At 45.8% G+C, this 25,728-nt stretch overlaps 1 protein-coding gene across 5 annotated transcripts; it reads right to left on the reverse strand.

Annotated features, from left to right (window-relative positions):
* Window positions 1-809: 809 nt before the first annotated feature.
* LGALS8 (galectin 8) lies at window positions 810-24,119 on the reverse strand. Of its 5 annotated transcripts, XM_065922252.1 has the most exons (11): window positions 23,962-24,119; window positions 21,649-21,796; window positions 11,607-11,695; window positions 10,587-10,797; window positions 9,027-9,146; window positions 8,355-8,411; window positions 7,546-7,572; window positions 7,303-7,425; window positions 6,718-6,806; window positions 5,624-5,789; window positions 810-2,903 (listed from the first exon to the last, which is right to left on the reverse strand). In XM_065922252.1, the coding sequence occupies exons 2-11, from the start codon at window positions 21,691-21,693 to the stop codon at window positions 2,754-2,756; spliced, it is 1,077 nt and encodes a 358-aa protein (XP_065778324.1). In that variant the 5' UTR covers window positions 21,694-21,796; window positions 23,962-24,119; the 3' UTR covers window positions 810-2,753. The 5 variants fall into 5 exon arrangements, with proteins under 5 accessions (XP_065778324.1, XP_065778320.1, XP_065778322.1 ...); XM_065922248.1 differs by lacking the exon at window positions 7,303-7,425 and having other exon boundaries at window positions 23,962-24,116; XM_065922250.1 differs by lacking the exons at window positions 7,303-7,425; window positions 23,962-24,119 and adding an exon at window positions 23,368-23,879.
* Window positions 24,120-25,728: the final 1,609 nt, after the last annotated feature.

Raw genomic sequence — 25,728 nt, forward strand, 5'->3', positions numbered from 1 at the left:
TCAGCGTTGATTATGTGTGTAGTGTGTGCTCAGTTGCCCAGTCTTTGGGACCCTTTGGATTGTAGCTCGTCGGGCTGCTCTTTCCATGGGATTCTTCAGGCAAGAATACTGGAGTGGGTTGCCGTTTTCTCCTGCAAGGGATCTCCCCGACCCTGGGGATCAAACCCAGGTCTCCTGCATCGCAGGTGGATTCTTTTACCGATAAACCATTGGGGAAGCCCCAGCACTGATTACAGTCTCTTCTGATTGATGTTACTGTCACTACATACATGTCTAATGTTAGCATTCAAAGCTAACCTGCATTTGGACTGTAAAGCCTGAATGTTTGTGGTAAAGGAAAGCTTTTGTACATGGTGTCCATGTCAGGCATTTCACTCAAAGTAGCTCTTTACTTCAAGAAAATGAGTTACTCAGGACCCAACAAGAATGCTTTCAGCCCTGAAGCCAGTGGATTTTTACTTTTCGTTCTGGGTGGATAACACTTCAGTCTTGTGCGTGCCCCATAGAGCAGGTCGTTCTGGAAGGCATCTTCTACTCTGGACTATCTCTCCTTTATCCTTCAGCCTCTTGGGGGCAGGGTGGGGTGGTGGAGGCAATACACTGTTTATAGAACCACCACACCCAATGATCCTACAAATAGCCAGGGCCTCGAAACAAAAGGAGCCCTTCCAGAGTTAGAGGTGCTCACATTTCCATTGGCAGTTAACCAAGAGGAAAAAAGTAAATAAAAGAATTTTTTCAAGGCTTTAAAGTTCTCTTATCTCTATACCATGTCATGGTGAAGCTAGAAAGTGAACACTCAAGCAGAATTAAACAAATCTGTCTTTATTTTGTTTAAGACATTAATTGATGCCTTTTAAAAATTTAAGGCATCTAAGAACTGCTCCATAGCTGTTAAAAGTCTGAAAGCCCTTGATCTGATTTAATATAGAAATTTAGTGTGGAATTGTGACAAGCAGAAGGCTGGTTTGCGTCTGGAGACAGAGCTTGCTAGGAGTGCATGTTTCTCTTTAAGAAATGTCACAACAGGGTTTATTAATAAATGCTAACAGCTTATTTTCCAAAAACAATCTTAAGATTTTATATTTACTCTATCAAAGAACTGACTTACTATTGTCCACATAAAAGGAAAATGTACTATGGTTTAAGACTTAAAACAAGGTAAGTGGGCTTTTCTTTTTTCCTAAGTGGGCCACTGTTTCTGCCAGGCTCTCTGATGTTCTTTTCTGAAGGAAAAAAATACCCTGGGGATTCTAGACCTTTCTTGCCTTGTACAGCTTTCCCAATTTCCCCACCTCCACCATTTCCTTTTTTTTTTTTTTTTAGTTTGGTGAAACTCAGCATAATAAAGTAACATGAAAAGATGGAAAAGAATAAGTGCTAGAAGTTTCCACACTGAGTACCTTTAGGAGTAAGATTGGTAATAGTATTTTCTGCAATATAGGGATACAAATAACACCTGACCACAAACTGTTATGAAAATAGCCCCAAATCCTGGCAGAATTCAGCCCAGCAATTTAACATGATAAAATGATGCGACTGATCTAGCTTTTTCTCTCCCCTCTCGCAAACCTCTGAAATTCCCTGTAACAAGATCTGACCTGTAAGAATTCTACAAAGAACTTCTGCCAACTTGCTTCAAAGAATAATAGACAAAAATTACAGAAATGCAACAGTTTAACTTGCTGATACAGGTTTTGATTTTAATCACTAGAAGCAGAACAGTGTTTTGATCTCTGTCACTAATGACGATGGACCCGTCTTCAGACGGGCAGAGGCAGTGCTGGTCTGTGCACTGACCAGGGACTGCATAAGCACGCCTGTCCGCCTCACGGGTCTCGGCTGCTGTGTCTTACTTCTCTGGGGGGGCCTGCTTTATAAATAGTAATCAGATCTAATCTTGACACTGCTTTGTTACCCACAGACGTTTTACAAATTGAGACCGTCTCTTGTCTACCTTACACTCTTTGTAGAGTATGTGCACAGGAGACCTCTGGCTCACTCAAAACTCCAATATTCTAAAATATGCATTTACTGGTACAGACACCAGCGGCCTTGAGACTGACGTCAAGTTAATTTCAACATCATTTGGTTCAGTTTTGCTTTGCTTTTTGCCTTTATCTTTGTGCAATGTTTAGATTTCATAGTGTTAAATCATTTGGTAATGCTTACAACTAGCAGAGCTAGATATTTATCATGCTAAAGAAAATCTCCAGACATAAATCAACATCAGTCCTCCCAATCATGGGATACAATCAAACCCTGAGCCAGCACTGGAGGAAGTGTCACCTATAAATTTGTGTCCTTAGGTGATTTAATAGAGTAATTCTTCTGAGTCCCTGGTGTGTGAGGGAGCAGCAGTGGCCCACAGCTTGGCAGAACAGGGAATGTATGCGCCCCACTGTGTGTCCCTGGCTCCCACCACACATGAAGAGATAAGTGCTCAGTGCAGGCTGGCTTTCTCTGTTACCGTGGGCACTTCCTAAACACTTGCTGAGCGCAAAGTAGGTTTAAAAGAGGCAGTCAAGGTGCAGAGGAGAGAGCAGGAGAGCCTGTTACAGCAATGGCTGTGACCACTGTCGCATCAGTCTTCTCACTTTGGGCTCGGCAAGGCGCGCAGCGCGGACTGAGGATACCCAGCGGGACGTAAGGACTTAACAATGTATATAAAGCATGTCGTGATAGATGTGTTTTACCAAGGCCAGTGTTACAGAGGTCATGCTGTAGTTCAGCGTTGGCAGCCCTTGTGTCAGCTACCAGCTCCGCACTTCCAGCAAGTGGATGTCACCGTCGATCTCCAGCGTGTCGATTTTACTCAGCTCCTTAAATCTGTGCTTGTACTCCAGGCTGTGGACACCATTTACCGCGACTTTGAATTCTCTCACGTCACAGTAAATTATCATCTGGAAGGAAAGCACACATGAGTGGTTCCCCAGGCTTTAGAAGTTTTTCTGTCTTGCACACAGAATGTTAAAAAATATACCATTTAGTTCTTCTCCCAGCCTGCCAGCGCTGACACCCTGCCATGGTTTCTAAGCTCTGATGAAAGTGTATTTGGTGGTGGCACTTTCTATCTTGTCCCACTCAGGGAAGTGACTCTCACGTACCTGGAACCTTACTGTGGCCTGAGGCCCACTGGCCGCTCTGTCCCCTGCTCCTGCCCCAGCTCTCAGGGAAATGGGAAGTCGCCCTCCTCGAGACACGTGGGAACTCAATAGAAGGAGAAGAGGGAGCTGCTTCGTGCCCACAGGCCAGGAACCCAGGGGCTTGGGTCCTCACCTCTCTGCCTCAAACTTGGGTTTGGGGCAGCTCAGAAAATATGGACCCCAGGTCAGGGCACCTGGCAGGGACTGCACCGCTGCCTGGTGACTCGGACCCCCACCCCACTCAGCACACTGTTTCTCTAACGCTGGTCAAAGCTCCTCGGAATGTGAGCCTCTGCATTCTGGCAGAGAGGCAGTTCAGAGTCATCACTGGTGTCAGCCTGTCAGCGCTAACAGAAGAGTCCGCTGTCCTTTAAATCTCCCGTACACCTCAACCTTTTCCCCTGCTGCCGTGTTCCTTGCGCCAGTCCGGCCACCCCCTCCGCCCCGTCTCCACCCTCACTGCAGAGCCCCGTGGGGCGAGTCCACGGTTCTCCCCTCGCTCTCTGCCCCCACCCCAGAGGCAGACAGAGGCGCAAAGTCTGGATCCTCAAAGCAGCAAACGGGGTGTCTCTTTTCTTTTGATAGGACTAGTAGAAATGACTGCTAGGGGAGATTAGGAAGGGGGAAATTCCATGGATGATAGCAATAACTGACACAGATGAAGGCAGAAGGCTGATGCAGAGAACTGGGGGAGCTCTCCGTGACTGGGGGTCCTGTTTTCACAACAATGGTGGAAACCCCAGTTTGAACCAGGCAGAAAGACTTCTCTGGTGACAGACATTTAACAGTCTCCACAGAAGAGAGGACACACCACCCCAACAAGCTCAGAAGGGAAAACGGTTCCTACGGGACATCAGAGCAAGTGAAGAGCCAGCATGTTACAAATGGTAGATAAGTGGCCCACAGCCTGCTGGACACATTACTGTGCCAACTGAATTTATAAAAAAACAAGAGCTCACAGATGAAGTTAAAGAACCGAAAGACATTCTTTAAATGAAAAAATTAGCACCACGAAAAACCACAATGATCCAACATGAGGTCAATTTCCCTTACTGAAGTAGAAAACCAGGAAAAGATTATTTAAGAATTTATTATTGTCCTCTTTCACATTAATGCAGTAGTCCCAAACTTGGGGCTCAAACTGGTCAAAAAAGAAGACACTAGTTCCCAGTCACCAACCACAAGGATCGACCTTCCAGAGCATCCACCGCTCCTTCAGTGAACCCACATCACCCACACAACCTGACACCTGCCAAGTCAGCAATCCCAGGGCCGCACTTCCCACCCCAGCGACTTGTCCATACATCCGCAACATCTGAAAAACGCAGTGTACCCACATCCTTCTGAATTGCAAATCAGTATCCATCACTTCCAGGGAACCTGTGCTTGGCTTACTTCTGTTACTTCACACACGCCAGGGCATCCCTTAGACTGGAACTTATTAATAAAACTAATGTCAGATTGCCACCTTATATTCAGCCTGATGTTCACGCTTTCAGCAACTCTTGAGGAGTCTGGCGAGCCTGAATTGTCCAGAGCACATGACAGTTTAAAATGCAGAGGCATGACTGAAATCAGTGACCCTCAGTGACCACATGAGGCGTCAGTCACGTGAGTGAGGGAGGGTGCCCGGCCGACCACGCGGCACCCAACACCTAGAGGCACACCTGGGGAGAGGCTGTGTTGTGACACTCCACCTCTGGGGGCTCCAAGTCCTGACGGTCTAAATGTGTCTTTCTCTGAAGATACACAAGCAGGATCGCTTGGAAGAAAGTGCTGCCACCTCAGCTGCATGTCAACAAGACGACAGGGCAAGGAGGCTCAGCTCCCATGTCCTCGTGGTCACTTAGGGTTCAACATGTTACTCAGCCCTGAGACCAGGTTCCTGTTAAAATTCCTATTAACTAATAGGGGCTACACAGAAACTGTCATCATGAAAACACATGTCAGATAATCCAGTGTGAATAATGTGGCACTTGACTGGCTTGGCGGTTTATGCTGATTAACCTACATTATAAAACGGCATTCAAAATAAGTCTCCAGCTAAACAAAACCACACACAAACTCCACATATTTAGCTGTACTTGATCTAAATAGTGAAAGTCGCTCAGTTGTGTCTGACTTTTTTCGGCCCCATGGACAAAGTCCATGGAATTTTCCAGGCCAGAATACTGGAGTCGGTAGCCTTTCCCTTCTCCAGGGGATCTTTCCAACCCAGGGATCGAACCCAGGTCTCCCACACTGCAGGCGGATTCTGCACCAGCTGAGCCACAAGGGAATCCCAAGAAGACTAGAGTGGGTAGCCTATCCCTTCTCCAGTAGATCTTCCCGACCCAGGAATCAACCAGGGTCTCCTGCATTGCAGGTGGAGTCTTACCAACTGATCTATGAGGGAAGCCCAGGATGGACAATTTATCCTATCCCTGCCCCCAGGATTCTTTTTCCTATCTCATTTTAAAAAAAGATAATCATCTCACCTCAAAGTACATCCCACGACTAAAAGGGAAACAGGTAATATTTCTCTCTTCTTCTCCCCAGGCCTCCTGAAGAAAAGAATTTCTTACAAATGCTTTCATATTCAGGCGTGGGTTCAAGTGGAGAGCAATATCCTTGGATTTTCCTGATAGCAGATCAACAGTAAAGCTTTTGAGAGAATTAAAGAAAAAACTAATTAACCAAGGAGAAGAGAGGGGTGCAGTTTTAACAATAAGAATTAAGCTGATGACACAGCACATGTAGACTCCAGGACCCAGGAATGCCAGTGAAGGTGATATTTAAAATTGTGAATCAGTATACCATTGGTATAAATATGTTATTTGCAAAATAAAATATGGAAAGCTTAAAGATCCGTGTTTAAGACTATAAATCCAATTGGGAAGAAATTAGTGGGTTAGAATAAGTGACCCAAAAGATCACATCTATCACGGGAATAGGGTCCCTGCAAAGTAGAAACACTCTAAACATTTACAAGTATCCTGTTCTTCAAAGTGTACTGTGTGTGCTCAGCCGTGTCTCTTTGCGACCCCTTGGACTGTAGCCCGCCAGGCTCCTATGTCCATAGGATTCTCTAGGCAAGAACACTGGAGCAAGCTGCCATTTCCTTTTCCAGGGGATCTTCCCAACCCAGGGACTGAAGCTGAGCCTCATGTCGCCTACAGTGGCAGGCAGGTTCTTTACCACTAGCGCCACCTGGGAAAATAGCTCTCACTTCAAACTTTCAGAACTCTGGACATCTCTGGAAAAGATTATAAAAGCAGGATTTTGTAAGTCCCATGACAAGAGAAGTCCTGACAAAACTGATATGCTCTCATACGCTGCCCTGCAGTTCAAGGCAAGGGCGTGCCTTATGGACAAAAAGCCACCCTCCTGTGTAGCCACAAAAAGCCTAGGACTCTGCCACCAACTTGTCCTTAGCAGTCTAACTGCCTCTGGCTTTAACTGTCTTATTTTTCAAATGAAGCTTATGATGCTAGCCCGACTTGCACCTCATGAGACTGCTGTGACAGGGTTACAGCCGTAAGAGACACCCACGGCAGCATCTGCACTTCTACGGTCACTTAATGATACTGACCCTTTGGCGTTTGTATTTACTTCTCCTTTTATGACGACAGTCCGTCCAGGGCCCATGGAGGAGTTCAACCTTGCTACGAACGGCAGAGTCTGCAAAGAAACCCCAGTCAGTGCCAGGCGACCTCAGAAAGAGATCTCGGGGGAGAACTGGCTGGAGACACCGGGACATGTTTAAAGGCCGTGACCCTGTGACCCCCGCGAAGGGACAGATGAGTCTGCCTGGGTCCCAGGTGGGTCCCCGGCCGTTAGCACTGTGCCGGCTCCCAGCAGACTCTCCGTGAGGCTGTTTCAGACCATGAGGTGAATGGGTGTGGGGGGGGAGCTGGGCCTCCCTGAGTGACACTCCCGCTGAGACACCTCGGCTGGGGTCTGACGCGTGCTCCGTGCCCAGCCTGGAGGGGAGGCGGCCGAGGCGGGGGCAGTTACGGAAACACACCTGGGGCTCAGGGGCCTGCTCTCCGTCCACGACACACAATGCCAGCGCCAAGTGGCTGCTTCGGGCTTGGACTGAGGGTGGAGGTTATGCGACTAGCTAACTAAAACTTAACTCGTTACACAGAATTAGGAAAATTTTGGCTCTTCAAACCTTTGACAAACAGTTGGTAGGTAGTATTTTGGCGCAAGTCAAAGTGTGATTGGCTGGCGAACCTTTGCTGTTGGTGTAGACAGTTCTGGGGACGATTTTAGAAATGTCTCCTCTATTACTAGGCTGTAGGGAAACAGTTCTGCAATAAGGTATGGAATAAGTGAAGCTGTCTTCCAAGGTTTAAACTTCATTTCCTGGACACTCATAAAAAGGTTCCACATGTTATATAGCAAAAATACTTACAAGCTGTGACCCGCCAGACTTTTGTACCTATTGGAAAAGAAAGACAAAAAGAGTGTGTGACAGACAAGCAAGAAATAGTGTAACATGAGCAATCATCTTCCTGGCGCTTCGACTGGGACAGCGGGGCCTGCCGGCCCTGGGCGGGGGGACAGGCAGGGCGCTGCAGGGCCACGCAGGCTGGGGGCAGCCCGCCTGTCCTACTCATCGTCTCAGCTCTGTAACTCCTCCGTGCACTAGGCATCTTCCAGAGGCCACACGTGGGATCAGACATGGTTTACTTCTTTCCAGGGTGCGCCCCAGATGCTGAGATTAGTGTCTACTTGTGAACGTGCCGAGATCAGTTAAGACCTCACTTTTCTCCACTGATAACAGCTAAAAGGTCTGAACTGCACTTGTTTCCATGGGGAGCAAGTGGAAACGTGGAAGTTGTTTACTGATTCATTGGCTGTGCTCACTATGTATAAACACCTCCTGCGAGCCCTCCTCAGCAGCTAAGAGTTCTTTGTACATTAAGATGGGTAGGGAGTGGTCAGATCACTGAGTAAACAGTAAGACTTAACGCAACTGGCACCCTGAGTATATGCCTCAATTTTCAACTTCCAGCATATTAATTATTAAAAATGTAAGTGTTCACATTAAAAACATGGTTTCATATTAAAAATGTAAGTGTTCATATTAAAAATGTTTTCATATTAAAAACATAACTTAAAAATAACTCAGCCTGCCTGCCACCTAATTTACATGACAACTAAAAAGACATTTTTTAACATTTTTAGACATTTTTAAACTTTAAGAGATTTAATAATTACATTTTCTTTACTTATCCCTGTCTGTTCCAGAGTAGTTCCTTGGGTACTTCCTAAATCCTGAAAAAAAGTTCAGATTAATGTTTAACATCCATCAGAATTCTAAATATAATCTTCTTGACATATCAAAAAAATCATAAATGGTACTAAACATGAAAATATGCAAATATCAAAAAATGCAGGCATTCTACTACTACTACCAAACTGACAAAAGTTAGAGGTAAGAAAAAGTGTGAAGACTGAGCGAACATATACAGATCTTGAGACTAATTTGTTTTACTGTCTGTGGAGGGCAGGTTAGCAATTTCAACTGGACATCCCACTGCTGGGAAACAGTTTTAGAGAGAACTACTCCACTGTACTCCCACGTCAAGGAAATACCCCCACTCCAGCTTTAAAGGGTTGGTTGGCTGGTTGTGGTTATCACTTCAGGTTTTTTGTTAGAACCATGCTAGATTTGAGATCTACAGACAATAAGCTCTAGTCAATGATTAGCATCCTACTAGTCTGAATATTTACTTCTAAGAAATTAACACACTAGTGAGGGATATATTTACACTGTTTTCATCTCAACAGATGATGTTAGTTAAAGATGTTTCCTACCATTTCATCAGAAGACACCACCAAAGGAGACCCCCCAGACACCCTCCCCCTCTCCTGTGGGAGGGCCCTCACCGAGCTGAAGCTGAAGCCCACAGAGTGAATGATGACTTTGCCGTAAATGCCCAGCGTGTCGATCCTCTCTGGGCTGATCCTGTGGGCATACAGCAGGGTATGCTTTCCATTGACAGCCACCTGGACAAAAGGAAAACAGCAGCCACCTCCAATAAAGCAGTTAATAAATGAATTTTATTAATTTATCCAAGTCTAAATCTGCTGACTCAGATTTAGGTTGAGACTTTTCCCCACAGGTCTCCGCATGACACGTCTGCCCAAACTGTGATGAAAGCACCCACAACTGGCAGCACTCTTAACTTCCTTGGAGTTCTTCATCTGACTGAACACCAGGGACACTCTCTCCAGACAGATCACGCATCTGTGAACACATGACCACATCCCCGCGGTAGCAGGCTGTACATGAGACACCCTGGCTGCCCATGAGCCCTGGCAGAGACCTGCCCCACGACCTCATCACCCTGCTGTCCTGAGGACCAGACTCTGGAGACCACCCCACACGAGGCCGGTACTCCACACACATCTGGGTACTTTGCTGAATGAATGAACCTGGGCAAATGACTCAAGTTCTCTGAAATTCCTATCTGTGAGCAGGAAGCACGCACCCTCCAGACGCCGCTGCTGGGAGGAGATGACCCTCTCATGAGACTCCAGCCAGTGCCTGACCAAGAGGGCACCAGTGCTCCGGGCTCCTGCTTCCTCCCTCCCAGATGCCAGTACACATGTACGGAGTGTCGGGAAGACACGCAGAACACAATACAGTCTCTGACCTCAAGGAGCTGAAAATCCCATTGGAAGGCAAGAGAAATGCAGGAAAAAAACCCAAAGCACAACAGTACAGACAGACGTTTAAAAAAAAAAGATACAGACGCAAGGACTCCAACAGTGAGAAGAGGGAGGGGTGGTGGGAGGGGGAGGTTCCGGGCAGGAGGGATGGTGGGAGCAGGCTCTGAAGGTCAGAGGAGTCTGCACCTCGGGTGGGACGTTTCCCTCTGTGCTGTTGAGTCTCTACTCTGCGAGGCTGCACAGGCTGGAGCAGCCTCGGGACCACACTCCACCTCTGCGCACACTAGGGATAAAGTGCTCGGCAGTCCTGATGACGCGTGGGCTTTCTAAGCTCCTCTGGTTAGAGGATCGCTGGATCCTATGGGACGAGGCAGTGCAGGACAGAACTGACCACCCCCCTGGCCCCGACTCCAACGCCAGGATCCCGTCCGTCAGTTAAGACTCCCCCACACAGGGTTCTAGTGCCTGCAGTTAACTTTCCATCATCAGCGTAAGCCTGAGCCAGTTCAGAACGAACTCAGTCCTGCAAGGAGACACAGTCCAGCAAAGATCCAGTCACACTGGACCTGCATGGCGACATCAGCAGGGACACAGGAGCCAGGCTGTGCCCGCCTCACAGGAAGGTACCCGCCGTGCCTGCCTTCTGAGAAGAGTTATAAAGCCAAACCCCTCCTCTGGATCTAGGAGACATAAGGGCGAGTTCACGCGTGCAGAGGGCTTCCCTCATGCTCATTGTCACGAGTGAGGAGTCAACCTCCACCCTCCAAAACCTGCCTGGAACTTCTCTTTCAGCACCATGATCACAATCTCGAACGACTTCTCTTTCTTGAAAGGCATGTCGTAGGTGATCTCCTCCCAGCCCCACTTCTCATTTCTCAGAGTGTTGCAGACAATGCAGTTGGCCCTTTTGAAGCGTGGATTGAAATGGAAGGCCACATCCGCTCGGGGTTTCACGCTGCTGCCACACTGCAGGTCCACCTGGAACCTGTGGAGGGAAGAGACGGGCCACGTGGGGACTCAGGAAGGCGGCCGCGTGGAAACCCAGGCCTGCTGACACCTGACTGCTGGCCCAGGGGTCTCAAGCTCTGCCAACAGGGTGGAAGGGAAGTATTCACAGAAAACTACAGGTAACGGCCTCAATAGTTGACATCTGTCTTCTGTCCACCCCACCCCTTCCCCCCAAAAACCACATATGGACCCAGGCAGCTACACAAACAACGTGAGGACCAGAGTCCCAGCTTCCAGGAACCGTGAGAAAGAAGACATCACCCTGGGACCGCGGGTGCGGGCAGGAAGGGGCTCCCGCCTGACAGCTCCATGGCCCGCCCTTCAGCTGTCTGGACTGTCCCCTTTAAAGGTCGCATTCGCCTCTTACTTAAACCACTGTTACTCGGGCGTCAGTCATACAGAGCCAAGTCCAACTCCAGCTGATACAGCCTCATCCAGACTCTGTGCCCAAGGCAAGCATTACATCAAACCGCCTGGGACAGGCCTGAAGAGATGCTGTGGGAAAGTTACACTGTAACTAGGCCACATCCTTGTCATCTGACCACCATTCCCTCCACTAGCTATGCTTCTAATTCTTTACAGTAGAGTCAGACTCACGGCAATAAAAAATCCAAATCACCGGTATTTCAGTTTTTCACTCCAGATTCCTCAGCACCTTGGCCAAGGCTGTGGTAAAAGCAAAATCAGCCTCAAGTCCCCCCGTGGTCTCTCCTGCGTTATTTTTTGTTGTCCCGAAATCACAAAGATGCACTTCACTTGTGTCCTCATCTAACACCATGACTTTACCTGTCCGAGTCACTAGGAACATGCCCACGTAGTACAATCAAAGTTCCCGGCTCCAACTGCTCAGAAATGGTCCCAACATAGGGGATTACCTAGGAAAAATAATTTTAACAAATGTTCATTTACGAAATCACAGGACTACACTCTTAAAGGCTGCACATGAGTTTGCTCAGACCCTAGCATTTTCCCAAGTCCTCACTATTCACACAGCTGTGTGGGAATAACACAGCCTGGAGACACAACACCTGCAAACCACTCCGGGTTCTTTAGAAACAGACCTGCTACTTGCAGTACTTTTTATCTGGCTGCAGTGTGTGCGCATGCTCACTTGTGTCCAGCTCTTTGTGGCCCCGTGGACTGTAGCCCACCAGGCTTTCTGCCCATGGAATTCTCCAGACAAGAATACTGGAGTGGGTTGCCATTTCCTCCTCCAGGGGGTCTTCCCAGCCCAGGGACTGAACCCGCGTCTCTTGCGTCTCTGCCTTGGCAGGCGGATTCTTTACCACCTGAGCCACCTGGGAATATCTGGCAGAGGGTTGTATGAAATGCCACGCCTTGCCCCTGTTTTTCCTAAGGTTCCATGGATGATCCCAACACGATGGAGGCCGGGCCAGGCCCTACCCTAGCGCTGAAGAAGACAATGACAAGCACTCACTGCCTACAGAGGGCACTCCAAACTGAGCCGCTCCACCTTACCTGCGACCAGGTGCCTTACCTTCCCACACTGCGCCCCACGTGGGAACCAGAGACCTTCACGGTCTGAAGGACGCACTCAGGGTGCCTGTGGGTCTCTCAAGACACAGCATCTACACACCTCGCCTGGTCCAGGGCGCAGGCCTGGGCCCTGACAGGAGGTCCCACACAGGATTCGGGTCTCCCACCTGCCCCTTCCTCACCTGGAACACAGCATTTTTGTCTGGGGCCTGACACAGGATCAGATCTTCTCACTCCCCTCCCCTGGGTGGCTCTACCATCCTCCCTGACCACTGGTTATGTGGCTGCGCCTCCTGCACCCCAACCACATCCCACTTCCACCTGGAGCCTCTGACCGACCTTGACAAGCAGGCCAGACGCCACCATGCCTTATACCGAGCTCACCTGGGTTATGACATCTATGCTAAAATTGATCAAGGGTGTTCTGATTGTCAAGAAGTAAGAAATAAAAGAGGCCATATAATGCCACCTCAGACACAATCTCGGGTGTGAAGCCTTTTTCGGACTCTCTGGGCCAACTGAATCAGCCCTCTGTGAGGGTCATCATGGTACTTGTTACTCTGTTCCTGTGCAAACACATGCCTAGATTTTGAGCTGCATGGAGCAGGACCCAGCCATCATCTTTACACCCCCAGGACAGAGGTCAGGCAATGATCCACAATCACTTGGTGAATGAATGAGCTCTAACCATTCTGGAAACAGGGTTCTGACAGGCCTCACATACGCAGAGGCGTGGCAACTAAACAGCTGGTGAACAGAGTGTTGCCGCCTTAAGCAGTAAGACAAGATTATCACCAAAGCCAGTGACCATCTGGTGTCACAGCCATTGCTGGGGGCAGCGTGGGGGAGATGAACAGGGCAACAAACCAGAAAAGGAAAAATGTAACAGATGTGTAGAGCATGGCCACAGCCACACATCAGACTGGATGGTTTCTGTGTATAGAGAATGTGGAAGTCATCACTCCTCTCAGCCACAGCCAAGAATAAACAGCAGCATCTTTCATGATCTATCTCTCTTAAAAAAATGAGAACCGTTTTTGTAACTTCAATTTTTTTTCATATGTTCAACTTATATTTGGGCTTCCCAAGGTGGCTCAGTGGTAAAGAACCCACCTGCCAACGCAGGAGACACAAGAGATGCAGGTATGATCCCTGGGTCCAGAAGATTCTGTGGAGGAGGAAATGGCAACCCACTCTAGTATTCCTGCCTGGAGAATCCCATGAACAGAGGAGCCTGGCAGGCTCCAGTCCAAAAAGTCGGACATGACTAGCAACTGAGCACAACTTATATTTATGCAGAATATTTAATAACACAGAACTGTTAGTAAAATAATTACCAGTGAGAAAGTAGCCTACAAAACTCCATACAGTGTGGTCTTAACCAAAAGGAAAAAGAAAACACTAAAGAAATAAGCCAAAAATGTTACAACACTTTTCTTGAGGAATGAGATTTTAATTTTCTTCTTTATATATTTGTATACTTTCCAGATTTATATAATAAGCATGTATAATGTGTATTACCACAGATTTTTTATTATATCAGTCTGAGAAACAACTGTGCTGCAAATTTGGGCAATTTGCTGTTTTCCATATTAATGCTTTCTATTTAGGAATGTACCCTGATTTATATTAATATCACTGCTGCTGCTGCTCAGTCGTGTCTGACTCTTTCTGCCCCATGGACTGTAGCCTGCCAGGCTCCACTGTCCATGGGATTTTCCAGGTAAGAATAGTGGAGTGAGTTGCCATTTCCTCCTCCAGGGGATACTCCCAACCCAGGAAATGAACCGGGGTCTCCTGCATTGCAGGCAGATTCTTTACCTGCTTAGCCATCGGCAATACTCAACTTTTTTGGACCATGTGAAGGAAACAAAAGCCCCTCAGCCCATACTCCCTCACAAACAGGCTCCTGTGGAAAGGGAGAAGGGTGCTGTTTTCAAGGCAACTCCAAGCTTTGAGGCTTTGATGTTTCACAAATAATTTACATAAAACAGTACAATGTAGATCTGAACACACTGGAGACAGTATCATAAACTTAAGCCTCACTCAGGTTTGGCATTAACCTGCCTGAACATCCCAGCTGATTCATATGCTTTGCCTTTTTTATGTCATTTATCAGATGTCTGCTCTACACCAGGGTTGGGTCAGGCAGCCTGCAGCTGGAAAGAAGTATGAGTTCCGTCTATCCAGGAGGAGCTGAAGATACAGTTGGGAAGAAGTCAGATACCCTCGGAAAGATGATTAGTGGAAACGTGACACTGTCCAGCTGTTCAAATCGGAACCTCCTTCCAGCTGGGAAACCCTCTATCTTATGAACACGAGCCCTCATCCAAACTGTAACGAAGGCATATGATGCAGACCTGTCCGTCAGCACCCCCAGTTCAGACTCTAAGCTAGAAGCCATGACAAGCAGCAGCCAGGATCCTGCAGTGCTCGCTCCGGCCGAGGCGGGCAGCAGCTCCACCAGGGTCAGAGGCAGCAGTGGCGCGGCGGCGCTGCCAGGGCACAGAGGACCGTGTTGGTCCACTGCGGAGAACAGCCCTGAGCCCGGCGTGGGCTGCTGCCTCTGATGACATCGTTGACAAGCCTGGTCCTTTGGTCCAGCCTGCTGACATCACTTAATTCCTTTTCTGCTCAAATTAGCGGCTGGTTTCTGTTTTTGCAACTACCAGCCCTGGCCAAGTCAACATCTTAAAAAATGGGGCAGGAAGGAAGTGTTGAATAAATGCTTCAGAAAAATGTATAAAGAGCTGTAACTGAGGTGGCCACAGCTGATGAATGCGGTATGATGTGACCTGGGGAACAAGTATGGTTAGGCAGAAAGGAGAAGGAAGCCAGTTCAGGTAGAAATGTCCAGTTACAAAGGCAGAGAGGCAGGGAAAGACAAAACTTATCTGGGAGACAGTAAACAGTAATGGAGCAGTTAAAGACAAGAGTTAGAGTCAGACTTTAGAATAACAAGACAAAAGTGGGGGTTGGGAACAACAATCCAGTGGGAGTAAAATAAACTGTCGGGCAGAGGAGTATCTGGGAGGCTGCCTGGCAGTAAGCAAGACGGCACAGAGAGATAAGAACGTGATCCTCACTGACGGCAGCAGACGCTGAGGGGGTGGGGGCAGGAGAAGATAAACACTTTGAGTTATATCAAAGAAAACTGTCCATGTGGGGCCACCACCTAAAATGGTCAAACTGTGGAAGAAACAGATTTCAGAAGGAGGATGATGACTTAAGTTGTGAACACCCGTAGTGTGAGAAGTTGGCAAGACATCTAAGGGGAAATACACTGAAAGGAGTGGGAGACTCAGGACCAACATGAAGTGAGTGGCCAAGACTCAGAAGTCAGAGAAGAGATGATGACTTAATAAAATGAGAGGTACTAGACAAGCTGAGAGAGGAAGTCAGGAGCAGGGTCTCAGTGGTGGTCAGTTACGGGGTGTGTGGCATCAACACAGCAGACCTGGCTGCTGGCTTTGAAAGGCCTCCTTCCAAGGAACTTGGATCTGGAGAGAGCACCCACCACCCTAACTGAGAAGGGTGGGTTACCCACCTCAGTTATTTGTGCGAACATGATTTATGCTCAACACCTGCTTTCCTGCTGGGAGTCTGGAGTTCTGGTAGCTGCTAGGCAGATGCTATCTACACAACATCTCTCAATAAAGACCCTGGGTGGTGAGTTTCTAATGAGCTTCCCTGGAGGAGAAAATTTCACACATGTCATAGCTAGCTGCTGGGAGATTTAAGTCCATCCTGTGTGACACCACTGGCAGGGTACCCTTGAAATCCTGTACCGATTTCCCCTGGACTTCGCTCCATGTGCCTTTCCCCTTTGTGGTTTTTGCTCTACATCCTTTCACTGGGACACATCACAGCCACGGGTATGACTGAGCTGGTGAATCATTACGACTGAGGGTGTGTGGGAGACTTCGATGCAGGGAGTGAGAAGAGAAAGAAGAAAGAAGGATCTGACAGAGCAGGGCAGTCATGTCAAAGAAGTCAATTTCAAAAAGGGAATGTCTCTAACATGGAAAAATAAGGAAGACCTCACCCCTGCCTCCACCAAAAGATAATGAAATGGATATCATACTCTCTGACATAGTGATTCTGCTTTTATAGGCTTCTCTTGTAAAATACTAGCACATGTGCACAAAGATGCACCTCTAAGGATGTACACTACAGCCCTGAAGAGTCATAAATAGATCTAACCCTTTAACAGGGGGCTGGTTAAATAAGTCACAGCACATCCACACAGTGGGCAAATCATGTAGCCACTAAAATAAGTGAGTAAACTCTACGCTGATGCCTCCAAAATGTGTTAAATGGGAAAAAGCACGGGATAGCACAGTTTATCCAATATGATACATGCATGTAAAGAAACAGAATATACAAAAGGTGGTATGCACAACCTATGTTCACTCCTGGATATCCACATATAGTCTCAGGAAGGATATACAAAAACCTGGTAGAAAACAATTACCTTTAGGGAGGGTAAATAAGCACCAAGGTAGAAGGAAAATTTATGTTTTAATGAAATCCTTAAATACTGCTTGAATTTTAAAAACATTGTACATATCTTTTCTTTGTATTTTTAACATAATAATAAGGAAAAGTCATTTGATTTGAGATAAACGAATTTAAAATTTTGAAGACAGATTAACTTTAAACTGTTGGGGGCTTGGCAGAATGGAAGGACACTGAAAGAAATGGACATCCACAAAAGGGAAGCTGGTTTGGAAAGGAAGATGAGAGTTTTGTTTTGAACTCACAGTCCTGAAGGGCTGGCAGGGCATCTAAGTGAGCTGGAAGTCACAGAACTATATACAAACTGTACACATATTCAAAAGGTGATCAGTCAACACAGAAATAGATGAAGCACAGGCTGGAATCAAGATTTCAGGGAGAAATATCAATAACCTCAGATATGCAGATGACACCACCCTTATGGCAGAAAGCAAAGAGGAACTAAAGAGCCTCTTGATGAAAGTGAAAGAGCAGAGTGAAAAACTCAACATTCAAAAAACAAAGATCATGGCATCCGGTTCCATCACTTTATAGCAAACAGATGGGGAAACAGAAACAGTGACAGACTTTCTTTTCTCGGGCTGAAAATCACTGCAGATGGTGAGTGCAACCATGAAATTAAAAGCTGCTTGCTCCTTGGAAGAAAGGCTATGACAAACTGAGACAGCATATTAAAAAGCAGAGACATTACTTTACCAACAAAGGTCTGTCTAGTCAAGGCTGTGGTTTTTCCAGTGGTCATGTATGGATGTGAGAGTTGGACCATAAGGAAAGCTGAGCGCCAAAGAATTGATGCTCTTGAACTGTGGTGTTGGAGAAGACTCTTGAGAGTCCCTAGGACTGCAAGGAGATCAAACCATGTGTCAGTTGCTTAGTCATGTCTGATTCTTTGTGACCCCATGGACAGTAGCCCGCCAGGCTCTCCTGTCCATGGAATTCTCTAGGCAAGAATACTGGATTGGGTTGCCATTTCCTTCTCCAGGGGATCTTCCTGACCCAGGGATCGGACCCAGGTCTCCTGTATTGCAAGCAGATTCTTTACCATCTGAGCTATAAAAAAGTCCCTGAGATCAAACCAGTCCATCCTAAAGGAAATCAGTGCTGAGTATTCATTGGAAGGACTGATGCTGAAGCTGAAACTCCAATACTTTGGCCACCTGACACAAACAACTGACTCATTGGAAAAGACCCTGATGCTGGGAAAGACTGAAGGCAGGAGAAGGGGACGATAGAGGAGGAGATGGTTGGATGGCATCACCGACTTGATGGACATGAGTTTGAGCAAGCTTAGGGAGTTGGTGACAGACAGGGAAGCCTGGCCCCACGCAGTCCATGGGGTCACAAAGAGCTGGACACGACTGAGTGAAATGAAAAGACAGCAAAGAAATAAAGAGAGACACTGAAGACAAGAGTGGTAAAAAGACAAGAAAGAAATGAAACTTAAGAGTTAAAAACTCAAGAGGGCAGGGAGGAATACATTAGGAGCTTGGGATTAACATATACACACTACTATTTACAAAACAGATAATCAATAAGGACCTACTATATAGCACAGGGAACTCCACTCAGTACTCTGTGATTAGCTACATGGGAAAAGAATCTGAAAAAGAATGGATATGTGTACACTTACAACTGAATCACTGTGCTATACACCTAAAATTAACACAACCCTGTAAATCACCAATATGCCAATATAAACTTGGAATTTAAAAAAAATTAGGATTCAGAAAAAAAAATCAAAATGCAGAGACATGGTGCAGAAATCAAGACAGCAGAAATTGATTGCCTCAGGAAGGAAGTTAGCAAAAGAACAAGGGAACAAACACAGGAATGATCTTCAGAGAGTAAAAAGAAAATTTTATCGTTTTATGGGTTTTTTTGTTTTTCATTTATTTTTATTAATTGGAGGCTAATTACTTTACAATATTGTAGGTTTTTTTGCCATACATTGACATGAATCAGCCGTGGATTTACATGTATTCCCCATCCCGAACCCCCCTCCCACCCGTTTTGTGTTTTAAGGTTAAACTGCAAGGTAGAAAGGGAGGTCCTTAGAATACTAAGGAAAAAAGAATCAATGTAGAAGTAAGGTTCCTAAGGAAATTGGAATCATGAGCTTTTCAGGGGTGGATTAATATGAGCAAATGACTTGTTAACTAAAAGCGAGAACCAACTGGATTAATTTCTGAATAACTTCTCAGCTCACACCTGATCACATCCTAAAACCTCTATAAACAACAATAATAAAATATTTAAGTAGATTATTGAGCTGCCAAACAGATTTCACTGAAGGAACTTCTGGTATGAAGATACTGTTGTCCAAATTACTCAATTTGAGTGGAAAGAAAAGTGAGCCGGACTTTCTTAAATCTTGGAATTCTAGCAACTGAACTTGTCAATGAAATATACTAAATAGGAAAAAATTTATACACGCCAGTTATACAACTGACTTAATCTTTTCCAAGAGTGAATATGAACAGAATTTGTCTACCACAATTTTTAAATATATTTTAAGTCATTTTTATTGAACTGATTTTAATTACACTGTTTTAGCTAAAGGTGGCAGCTGCCCCAAACCAAGACGAAGCCCTTGTGAAGGCTATTCAACATCCTCAAAGTAATCCAGTTTGTTTTTGTATTTGGAATATATTGTTAAAATAGTTATACTTTTGAAATTATATAATCAAGCAAACAATGCAGACAAGTGTGGTGGCCAAAATGTTCATTTGGTTTCTCCATAACATGATGGAAAAACCTGAATGAACTTTTGCATCAAACCAATATATTATTCAAAAAGACATGCATTTCGTTAAAAAATAATTTTGAAAGAAGCTTCAGCTCTATTATTGACACATTCTGTACTTCACGCTCTCAAAGTAAGAAATGCCCTAAAACTAACTCTATGTTTCTTTGCTGATATGAATGAACAGAATTCACATCAGCAGGAACTGAAATTTAACATATAAGAGACAACACACGTGGACCAAAACGTTAGAAACGTCAAGAGATAAAAACAGAAAGATGGCAGTTCTGTGTCTTCACAAGGCTTAATGAAGAGTATAGTAGAAACTCCATAAACACTTTCCAGTTGAGTGAACTGATCACTAAGGAAATACCCAGAATGCAGAAGACATCTACTCTGGAAACACGCTGTCATGAACCATTCTCAGAACAGCACCAGGAGTCCTGAATGCAGCATCTGTTCCAAGTGCCCTGTCCTCAGGAAATGAAACGTCAGCTGATTTTTGTTTCAGCTCTTTAGTTGAGGGTGCTAATCCCAGAAACCACAGCAAACATCAGTGCGCTAGTATCAAGACAGGTGAGGATCTCAGGTTATAAAATTTTGTTTTCTAAATAACACTCAAATAAGGTGTCTTTGTGATGATGCAGGGCAGAGTTGAACATTAACCCGACCATCCATCCCTCCTAGCTTGAGCAAGGGTTACACTTCAGTTCCCCTTAGCAGGGAGAATAGTTCTTTTTTCTTTCAATCTTTGCAGAAAGTCAAATCTACAACTTTGAGATGTTTTTAATTCTTGAGATGCACAAAATCTTTTAAAATGTCTAGCTGACTTCAAGTTCAGCAAGTGTTCCTTTTGAAACCTACTAGAAGTGAAGGCTATTTCTTCCAAAACTGACTTTGCTTTATATGGTGGTTGTACCTCATTCTTACACAATGAGAGTAAACCTTAGGGGGGAATAAAGAGCTAGAGCTACAAAGTAAAGAAAAAACTGAACTCACTTACACTAATAAGACTGGCTGAAGGCCTTATTTGAAGGACTCTTACCTAGAGTCTCCTACAGAGGGTTTACCACACACACACACAAAAAAATCAAAAAGCAGCAACTCTGTCTTAGACCTAAATTCAAGATTCAGCTTCGGACAAATGGAAACTAGACATTTCTAAAGATTCTCACACCATATGAACTGAAACCAGTTCATCACTGAAATTTCTAGCAATTACATTCAGGACTTCCTGGACTGGCCTGAGGCTCACACAAGACTATTAGTTTTTCTCCTTCTCCATCTCACCACTGGCTTTGAACATTCCCCTGCTCAAGTAACAAGCAGGATTTGAAAGGCAGAGGGAAAGCTGAGAAATGAACTTCTCACGAACAGGTCTAGTGAAAAAAGAAAATGAAAACGTGTACAGAAAGAAATCCATTCCCTCTGAAAATTACGTCTTATGATGGTCTGAGCCTTCTTCCCACCATGATCAGAGTGGCTTCCCCATCACTCTCCCTCTGTATTCTTTAATCATAGCACGTCTCATCACCTTGGACAGCCGACCTTTGAACAACACAGGTTTGAACTGTGCAGGTCTGAATCCACTTACACTTGGATTTTTTTTTTTTTTTCAGCAAGTACGTGCTATCTAATTGGCGGTTGGCTGAATTCCCAGATGCCGAATTGTGGGTACTGAGAGGAGAGCTGAATATTGAATTTAAGCATCTGTGGGGCTGCAAAGGTGGGAAATGCTTTTTAGTCAACACCCACTGCAGTTCCATCACATAGCAGGTGTTCTATTTATGTTTACTGAACTTTTTCTCCCACCCACCACCTGCAATGAAGAATTACTTGTTGTCGTTCAGTCGCTAAGTCCTGTCCCGATTCTTTACACTGCAGCATGCCAGGCTCCTCTGTCCTCCACTATCTCCCAGATAATTACTAGGTTGGCCAAAAACTTCATTTGAGTTTTCCCGTAAGATGTTACTGAAAAACCTGAACTAACTTTCCAGCCAATCCGATATTACTCTTTGGACTTTCTCTCAACACTGCCACAGGCAAAAAGTGATTGTGGAGATCAGTTACCGGGTTATAGATGACATTCTGTAGATTGTTTAAGGACAACATCATTCTCTTCCACCTTATTGTTGACTGGGCTCTCTTCCGGGTATGGTCTAAGATTTTAAATACGTTTCACTTAAAGAATTCCCAGATTGAAGTCGAGGCACGTGCCCTATGTAAAATCAAAAGGGAAAGAAAAATAAGCATACACCATTTTTCTTCATATTATAACTATTTTTAAATATATAAATTATTTTACTGATATTTATCAAATAACAGGATGCTATTACAATCAAAGATCTGACTCCAACTCTTATCAAATGTACTCTACTAAATAATTTTGTATTATGAGGACAGGACATATTAATTTAAAAGATACATCTGTAGAACATTTTTAACTTGGAAACGTTATTAAAAATACTTATTACTGGGAGTTCCCAGTGGCCTAGTGGCTTTCACTGCTGTGGCCCAGGTTCAGTCCCTGCTTAAGGAACCGGGATCCCACAAGCTGTGCAGCACAGCCAAAAAAACCAAAAACTTACTATTAAAATACTGAACCAAATAGCAGGAAATATGCCTATACAATCATCAGAGACGTTCACTTAAATTTTCTCCCCTGTACAATGAGAATATAACAGTATTCACCTCATAGGTTTGTTCTACGGATTAAATGAATAAATAAAACAATGGAACAGCACACGCTTTAGAAGTTTTACATATTGTTATCAGTAGAAGGGAATGCTCTTCCTCCTCCAAATTAAACAAGTTGAAAGAAAAACAAAAATCCAATGCCTCAAATATTAACTTCCCTGTGGCTCAGAAAAAAAGTGGGGTGTGGAGCATAAGCCACAGTTTTCAAGATAAACGGGCCCATCAGGGAAGATCTGAAGATGAAAGAGAACTAAAAGAGAAACAAAACTAAAGCTTCCGACATTTTACTTCCACTAATTCTATCATTATACCAAAGGGCAATACACACTGATCACATCTATCACTTTGAATCTATTAAGAAAAAAAAAAAAAATGCACTTTCAACGCTGGATGTAACAAACTGAGTAGTTATGTTAAATTACATCAAGAGAGACTTTGCAGGTGAAATTAAGTTACAAATCAGCTGATGTCAAGACAGGGAGATTGTCCTTGATTATCTAGTGGGCCCCATGCAATTGCATGAGCCCTTAATAAAGAAGGAAGCCAGAGAGATGTGGTAGAAGAAGAAATAAGAGATGTGAAGCATGAGAATTCAACACATGACTGCTGGCATTTGAGAGGGAGTGTAGGTGGGCACGCAAGGAAACTGTAAGAAAGAAACCCGGAAAACAAACTCAAGTATCCTGGAAGTGGGCTCTTCCCAAGAGAATTAGAGCCCAAACTGCAAAACACCTGCACTTAGCTTGTGACATCCTCATCACCTAACTTAGCTAGTAACACTCATCCTGGTCGCCCTAAGTTCTGATCAAAGATCTGTAAGAAATAAGTGGGTGTAATCAAAACACCAAGTTTTATGCCCTAAATATATACAATTTCTATTTGTCACATATACCCCAATTCCCCAGAAATTAAAACAAAACAAAACAAAAAAAAAAACTGTATCCCTCCTGGTTTATGTGACCGCAATCCATTAACTTACTACGTTAGTCAAAAATCTCAAAACTTTTTGTTTTGCTCCATCAAACTCGGGAAGTATCAACAAGACCAAAAAAGAAAGGATACAGAGATTCCACGGCCACATTCAGAATTTACTTGTGACCAGAGAGTGATCCAATTTAAGCCATAGGCCCGTGTGAAACCAATCGTTCCCGGAAACATCCACAGGCACGAGTCCTGCTGTAATTAATTAACACTTGGTTCGCATCCCAAGAAGCCATCATGATGCTGAAGCAGTTAAAGGACTTGCGTTCCCTAACGTTTAATCCTGCAGTCAGTGACTCTGCATCTCACAAAAAGCATCTTCAGAGTCCGGGAGGACCACGGAGGTCTGTCATTCAACTAGAAGAGCCCGTCATTTAAAACACTGGGAAGGAAACGACCCCGATCCCACCGAGTGAAGGCGGCGCTCGGCCCCAGGCGGGGAGGTCGCTGATGCGAAGGCAGCCCCGACGGACGGAGTGGTCAGCAGCGGGGCCAGTGCCGGGGGCCCGGGGGCCGCGACCCGGGACCACGACTCATCCCACACTTCCCGCCGCCCAGCCGGATTCTCCGCGGTGACGACACGCGAGACGGGGAGACGGGGAGACGGGAGCAAGTCCCACCGTCTGACTCTGACGCGGGGCCAGAAACGCCCGGCCCCTTCTCGGCCGGCGCACCCCCCCACAGCGAGAGCCCCCCACGACTCACCCCGGGACTGGCGTCGCAGGCGCTGAGCGTTGGCAGTTGTCGCTCCGCCGCGGCACGTCGTCCGCGTTCCCAGTCGGGCGCGCGCGGGCGGCGACCGGAAGCGAGAGAAGTCAGTCCGCCGCCATTTCCCGGTGCGCGCGCCCCGGGCGTCGCCGTCTGCCTTGCGTCTGTGTCCGGGTCGCGCTCGCGGCTCCGCTGAGCTGAGGGCACAGCGCTTTGCTGCCGGCCACCGGGCTGAACCTCCTGCACAGCCTGGGGACGCGGAGCGCGACCGGCTTGCTGCTGGACGAGCAGAGAGGGAGGGGCAGAGTGTGTTTCCAAAATGCCCAGACTCTTTCCTGCAGTCGGGACTGACGGGCCGGGAAGTGCGGAAGAGAGGGGAGACCACCTGCTCCCTCCGCCCGCTCGTCCCCGGCCTCCAGCGCCGGTGTGGACGCGCACAGGCCCCCCTGGGCCCGGGAGGGCCCCCTCTACGCGGACGGGGCGGGGCTGGGGGCGTTTCTGACCTTCCCTGGTCGCGCGGGTCAACCGGCTAGGTGCCAGGTATTTATTTTTCTAGATTTGCTTCCTTGTCTGCCTGGGGTCAGAGTCCAGCCAGTGCAAAGAAAGATAACCTGATTTGGAAGCACCCTGTTTTGGGCCACACCTTCGGGTGTAAGTAAAATGATGGGGAAATGGGTTCAGTGTAGCTGGACTTCGTCCAGTCTGGAGCCGCCAAACATTTACTCTAACTTGGACCTAAGTCACTGCGGCTTCTCCGCTAGTTTTGTGTTGCCGTTTTCTTAGTTTTATCAGGACTTCCCTGACGAATATCTCAGCAGTACAAAGCCCAATTCTGAGCACGGTAGGTGTTCAGAAATAACCAACTTTACTGTCCAGGGCCCATACTGACTGCCAGTTTGACCTGCTGGCTTTAAAGAGACGTCAGCTATTCGAGGTTTTTTGTATTTCCATACAAATTGTGAAATTATTTTTTCTAGTTCTGTGAAAAATACCGTTGGTAGCTTGATAGGGATTGCATTGAATCTATAGATTGCTTTGGGTAGAATAGCCATTTTGACAATATTGATTCTTCCAATCCATGAACACGGTATGTTTCTCCATCTGTTTGTGTCCTCTTTGATTTCTTTCATCAGTGTTTTATAGTTTTCTATGTATAGGTCTTTTGTTTCTTTAGGTAGATATACTCCTAAGTATTTTATTCTTTTTGTTGCAATGGTGAATGGTATTGTTTCCTTAATTTCTCTTTCTGTTTTTTCATTGTTAGTGTATAGGAATGCAAGGGATTTCTGTGTGTTAATTTTATATCCTGCAACTTTACTATATTCATTGATTAGCTCTAGTAATTTTCTGGAAGAGTCTTTAGGGTTTTCTATGTAGAGGATCATGTCATCTGCAAAGAGCGAGAGTTTCACTTCTTCTTTTCCTATCTGGATTCCTTTTATGTCTTTTTCTGCTCTGATTGCTGTGGCCAAAACTTCCAACACTATGTTGAATAGTAGTGGTGAGAGTGGGCATCCTTGTCTTGTTCCTGATTTCAGAGGAAATGCTTTCAATTTTTCACCATTGAGGGTGATGCTTGCTGTGGGTTTGTCATATATAGCTTTTATTGAATCAACCTGCCTGACTTCAGACTCTACTACAAAGCCACAGTCATCAAGACAGTATGGTACTGGCACAAAGACAGAAATATAGATCAATGGAACAGAATAGAAAGCCCAGAGATAAATCCACGAACCTATGGACACCTCATCTTTGACAAAGGAG

Source organism: Muntiacus reevesi, chromosome 2, assembly GCF_963930625.1.
Source record: "Muntiacus reevesi chromosome 2, mMunRee1.1, whole genome shotgun sequence".
Classification (NCBI taxonomy): domain Eukaryota; kingdom Metazoa; phylum Chordata; class Mammalia; order Artiodactyla; family Cervidae; genus Muntiacus; species Muntiacus reevesi.

What these genes read in the sequence shown, in the direction of transcription:
- LGALS8 (XM_065922252.1), bottom strand. Translation starts at nt 21,693, where the DNA reads ATGATGTTGTCCTTAAACAATCTACAGAATGTCATCTATAACCCG. An exon ending in CAGGGATAAGTAAAGAAAAT is followed by an intron (nt 7,573 to 8,354) that starts GTAATTATTAAA and finishes CTTTTCCAATAG; the next exon opens with GTACAAAAGTCTGGCGGGTC. An exon ending in GTAAATACAAACGCCAAAGG is followed by an intron (nt 5,790 to 6,717) that starts GTCAGTATCATT and finishes TTCTCTCAAAAG; the next exon opens with CTTTACTGTTGATCTGCTAT.